Source organism: Neltuma alba, unplaced genomic scaffold, assembly GCF_004799145.2.
Source record: "Neltuma alba isolate B1F8T4 unplaced genomic scaffold, ASM479914v2 tig00002384_pilon, whole genome shotgun sequence".
In the NCBI taxonomy this organism is placed as follows: domain Eukaryota; kingdom Viridiplantae; phylum Streptophyta; class Magnoliopsida; order Fabales; family Fabaceae; genus Neltuma; species Neltuma alba.
Genome location: NW_021632841.1, coordinates 97,819 through 103,524, shown reverse-complemented (window position 1 = coordinate 103,524; position 5,706 = coordinate 97,819). Strand labels below are relative to the sequence as shown.

Here is a 5,706-nt window from a genome sequence, read left to right as displayed (position 1 = left end):
TACTTGATCTAGTATTTTTTAAATCTAGTTAAATGATAAAAATGCTTTTATATCAAAAAAGTTATTACTAAGTGGTGAGCTAGCAATGATAAGCGTTAAACAACAAATGACAAGGAATATACGGATAGTGACAAGTTATTTATTAATAAATTATAAAATGATAATGACGAGTGTTAAATAATCAATAACAAAAATGTACTAACAATAAAAGTTTGATGGTTTTTTTATAAAAAAAATTTGATATATGGGTATTTTAGTCATCTGACTATATGTGCAAAATACCGGATTAGACACCATTTTCTTCCCTGAAATTTTGACCTCTTAAGTACTAGAATTGGAATATTACAATTTTTAACTTCTTTTTATGTCATTTTCCCTTCTCCTAAATATCAAATCTTACTTAACTTTTTTTTTTTTTCAAATTTTCCCCAAATATCCTATTAATGGTAAGGAATTCTCATAAAAGATAGTTACAATGTTCATGATTGAACATGATAATTTAGGAAGATCAATACACGATTGTGAGTTGTGGCAAATAACTAACTTAACTAGTTTTTTTAATATCTCCAAATTAGTTATTTAGCTCTTACACTAAAGACTAGGGGTAGTTTTTTTTTTTAGTGCATCCTATGTAAATCCAACCATATGCATGTGTGGTAAAATCAATTAGACTATTCATCTCTAATTTTTTTTTGGATTAATACTATTTTTAATTCTGAAAATTTAATCTCGTTTTAATTTTAGTTCTTAGAATTTGAAAAATAATGGTTTTGGCCTGTAAAATTTAAAATAATTGGTTTTAGTTTTTGAAATTTATTCTCGTTTTGGTTTTTGTCCTTGTTTTAGGTATAAAAAACACTGTTATAGGGACAAAAATCTTTAGGTAGATTTAATGAAATTAAATATTAGGACCAAAACCAAAATTATTGACATGATTAAAGATTATATTAATCCAATTTTTTCAATCAGTTGTACTGTTGACCAATGTTGGTAGTGTGCGGGTGCATATATATATATATTAAGAATATTTTAAAGCCAAGTGAAAAGCATGATTTTTAGTGGATTCCATCTATTTTCTGTTTTTTTTTTTAAAACCAACTTTAAATCGACATATTCAGTCCATACATCTTCGTTAGATAATTATTCAGCCCAATGAAAATCAAGTAAATATATATATTGGTCCGGTTATAAATATAAGATTGATTTATAATATAAATTATATTATAAAATGAATACTACATTTACAACAAAGAGTATAACATATACGTAGGATTCTTGGATGAAAAGCATTGAAGCTGAAAAGAAGCAGCTAAGGCGGCGCACTGCTTTCTTTCTTTCTTTTTTAAATATCCCAGAGACGTGCATAAATAGAGCTGCAAGTTGAAGCAGAAGAGCTGTCCAGGCATAAACGTAACCAGGGTCTCTCTCATTATTATTGTACCAACATTATGGATCTCCTTCTTCCTCTTTTTCCTGATCACACTGGTGCTGAATCTAAAGGAGGAGGACTAGTGTGGGCTCTCTTGTTTGTACTGTTGGTAGCTTTCATTGTTAAATCAACGAGTCATCAGAAGAAGAAGAAGAAGCATCAGAAGCAGAAAGCCCCAGAAGCCAAAGGAAGGCTGCCTCTAATAGGTCACCTCCATCTTCTGGGAGGGGGTGTGCCAGTTTTCAGGACTCTGTCTTCCATGGCCGAAGCTCATGGCCCCATCTTCTCCCTCAGGCTCGGCTTTCACAACACTCTGATCGTCTCCGGCAGAGAACTCGCCAGAGAATGCCTCTCCACCTTCGACAAAATCTTCGCCACCAGGCCCAACATCGCAGCAGGTATACCAACCCCCACTCACTTTATTAGTGCTGAAATATCATAATATATAGAGGACCATGCGTTATGCTAATACACACACATATTATGATATCAAGCTTTAATCCATTTATAAGTCAGTTTCTGAATTTTGACTCGTTTGAAATGAAATTACACGAGTTTTTTTTAATGCTCGTATAATCAATAAAGTTTATAAGCATTTTTTGAGGCTGAAACGAGATTATAAGAGCTCCCATGGCTAAACAAAAGGTGTGTAATTGTGGTGGGCAGGGAGGTACATGGGGTATAACAACGCCTTCTTTGCGCTGGCACCGTATGGGGAGTACTGGAGAGAGATGAGGAAGATAGCGACGTTGGAGCTGCTCTCACCGCAGAGGCTCCAGAAACTGAAGCACGTGAGAGACTCCGAGATACTATGTCTTGTGAAGGATTTGTTTTCAACCTATGAACGACACCATAAGAACATTACTCATCACGATCATATGGTTGAGGTGCCGATGAGTCAGCTCTTGGAGCACTTGACCTTCAATATCAACGTCCGCATTATTGCCGGCAAGAGATTCTCAGGTACTTTTATAAATGGGAAATCGCGGGTTTGTTCTGGTTTGTGATCTCAGACCAATAGTAACTGCTTGACTAATTGAAAACAAAACTATCCATTGCATCATCATCATCAGGGGATGAGAAAACCCTAAGTGACGAAGAGGGGGAGGCATTCAGATTGAAGAAGGCGGTGAAGGAGATGACATATCTGAGCGGAGTGTTTGTGGAGGCGGACGCGCTGCCGTTAAGGTGGCACAAGTGGGTGGACTTGCAGGGACATGTGAGGGCCATGAAGAAGACGGCCAAGGACATAGACTCAGTGCTGCAACTGTGGCTTCACCAGCATCTTCACAAGACGACAGCTTATTCGGATCGCGACGACTCTGATTTCATGGACGTCCTCATTTCCATGTTCTCCGATCAGGATGCTCTCATTTGTGGCCATCAACGCGACGTCGTTATCAAGGCCACTGCTCTGGTATATGACTTCCTCCCTCTAAATTCCTGGACCAATCAATTCCCATCTTTACTTCATTATATAATTAAAATATCTCATAAAATGATTCTTGTAAAAAATCAGGGAGTTATATGATAAGAAAGAGTTAAAAGGTCATTTTTGCGTCGGATGTATTCATAAAGCAACTATGGCATCGGAAAGTTCCTTCTCTCTCTCTTTTTTTTGGCTCAATATTACTTTTACTTTAGAAGTGTTAAAAAAGTTAGCTGTTGTCACCTAAACGGTAAAAAAGACAACATACATCTTTTTATTTTTTTTAAGAAAATTTTCAGGACGATATTGAGCTTAAAAAATTGATTATTTTCAAAGAAAAAGATTTTTTTTTTTTTACTACCGAGCATATGTACTCATTATTTCTTCACGGGTACATTGTAATAATTAATTGTATATATATTTCTTAATTGCCAATATTACATTCATGTAACATGGTATAAAATTTTATTATATATTACTATTTCTAGTTGTTAATATAAGAATTAATTGAAAGTTAGATTGTGTTTTGGATATAAAACCTTAATTTATTTTGTTTTCTAAATTTATAGTTTATTTCCCTCAAAATATTCTTATTAATAGTAAGGGGTCTCGGAGCAGTTATTTCAACTTTGAGCACATGATTAATTAAAAAAATCATTTAGGAAAGCATGCATATATTTGTTATACTTATTCAATTTAGCTGTTTTCTTAATATTTCATAATTGGTTATTTAAGGATAGTAGATTTTGCGAGTACAAGTTTTAACCAAATATTTCAACCAGCATTTACAAACATCTTTACGTCGAATCATGAACATGGTTTTGTCTCCCTTGGGCAGTTGCGTGGAAAACGAGTTTTTAGATACTACATCTGATTCTTAATATAAAATCTTATTTGATTTTTATTTTGATCATAAATATAAGACCTCAATCCATTTTATCTTTCACATTTATGCATTTTTTCTTAAGGTGGTCCTTCTAATAATAGTAGTTCTAGCCAATATACTTGATTAGCAAAGATATTTTGGGAAAGACAACACATATTTATTACAAATAACTAACTTAACTTCTTTCCTTAATCCCCTCAAATTAGTCAACTAGCTTTTATAATTAGAATCGGAGATAGTAGTAATTATAGTAGGGTCCATATTTTGCACGTAAAAATAGGAAATTGCCACATCATGATCCATGAATTATCACTGATGAGATGGAAAATGAAAAAGATTGCGTGGTTAATTTAGAGCTATTTTATTAACTTTGTTTGATTAAGAAAAGTCAAATGATTTAGTTAATCCTAGAAAATGGTATTTGATAGATGGGAAAATTGGGGGTAAATCCCCCATTAAAAATTAATTGACAAATGGGACCTAACGATTGTGTTTAACTTCCTTTGTGTGTAACTTATCTTCTTTTGTGTGTAATATATCTTTCTTTGTGTGCAATGATCTTCCTTTGTGTGATGTGCAACTCAATTTCTCTTTTGTGCAAATGAAATTTTCTTATGTGCAAGTTATCTTCTTTATGTGCAACTAATTCCTCACGTCTAAATAATGTTCTTTACAAGCTATTTTCTCTTTCTGCAACTTATCTTTTTTTGTGTGCAACTAATCTTCCCTTGTGAAATCAATCATCCTAGATCCCATTTGCTAATTAAATTTTTAATGAGGGATTTATCCCTAATTTTCCCTTGATAGATCTCTCTAGAACATCAATAATAAACACTAAATTATCACATACTAATGACTTGTTTTTTTGTTTTAATTTGCAGACTCTGATCCTTACAGGCACCGGAAGCACAGCAATAACCGTAACATGGGCATTATCTTTGCTCTTAAACCATCCAAATGTCCTTAAAAAAGCACAAGACGAGCTCGACACCAACATAGGAACACACAAATGGGTCCAAGAATCTGACATTACGAACCTTCAATACCTCCAAGCCATTATCAAAGAGACCCTTCGTCTCTATCCTCCAGCTCCATTAACTGGAATCAGAGAAGCCATGGAAGACTGCTTCGTCGGAGGCTACTTCGTCCAAAAAGGCACTCGTCTTCTCATCAACATCTGGAAGCTTCAAAGGGACCCACAAGCATGGAAAAACCCTAACGAGTTCTTGCCTGAGAGATTCATGGAGGATGATCATAAGGATTTGGATTTTAAGGGTCAGAACTTCGAGTACATTCCGTTTAGTTCAGGAAGAAGGTCGTGCCCAGGAACCACCTTTGGGCTTCAAGTCGTGAGCTTGACGCTGGCTCGGTTGCTTCAAGGGTTTGATCTGTCGGCGCAGGCGCAGGCGCCGGCAGCCAAGGCTGGCGGTGTTGCAGTGGAAATGAGCGAAGGCTTAGGGGTGGCTTTGCCTAAGCTTAATCCACTTCAAGTTATGATCAAGCCTCGTCTTTCGTTTGAGCTTTATCAGCAACTTTGAATATATATATATATGTATGTATGTATGCATGTATGCATTTATATGTATGTATATATGCATGGGAGGTTCTCATTATAAGGACTCAAGTTTCGATGAGCAGATGAAATAAATAGCTCACACTAGTGGAGCTAATAAATAAAAAGTACTCCTCTGGTCTTTAATATAAGACCCATTTAACTAATTTGACTAGATTAAGAAAGTTAAGTAAATTAGTTAATTATACGAAATATGGCATGTGTTTCCCAAAACACCATAATCATCTTTCTTATACCCCATCTCCCTCTTCTACTTGATTATGGTTGAGGGAATATCCATAGGGGTAATTTAGATAAAATTGATAAACATCAGAAATGGGCCTTATATTTAGGACCAAAACCAACTTAATAATTGGGTCCTATATTAAGGACCGGAGGAGTAGTATAGT

At 34.9% G+C, this 5,706-nt stretch overlaps 1 protein-coding gene across 1 annotated transcript; it reads left to right on the top strand.

Moving 5' to 3' along the window:
- The first annotated feature begins 1,384 nt into the window (after positions 1 to 1,384).
- On the top strand, positions 1,385 to 5,430 carry LOC114724776 (cytochrome P450 82G1). The gene is made up of 4 exons (XM_028911230.1): positions 1,385 to 1,827; positions 2,096 to 2,392; positions 2,503 to 2,846; positions 4,626 to 5,430. The coding sequence occupies exons 1-4, from the start codon at positions 1,449 to 1,451 to the stop codon at positions 5,280 to 5,282; spliced, it is 1,677 nt and encodes a 558-aa protein (XP_028767063.1). The 5' UTR covers positions 1,385 to 1,448; the 3' UTR covers positions 5,283 to 5,430.
- Positions 5,431 to 5,706: the final 276 nt, after the last annotated feature.

What these genes read in the sequence shown, in the direction of transcription:
- LOC114724776 (XM_028911230.1), top strand. Translation starts at nt 1,449, where the DNA reads ATGGATCTCCTTCTTCCTCTTTTTCCTGATCACACTGGTGCTGAATCT. An exon ending in TGCCGGCAAGAGATTCTCAG is followed by an intron (nt 2,393 to 2,502) that starts GTACTTTTATAA and finishes CATCATCATCAG; the next exon opens with GGGATGAGAAAACCCTAAGT. An exon ending in TTATCAAGGCCACTGCTCTG is followed by an intron (nt 2,847 to 4,625) that starts GTATATGACTTC and finishes TTTAATTTGCAG; the next exon opens with ACTCTGATCCTTACAGGCAC.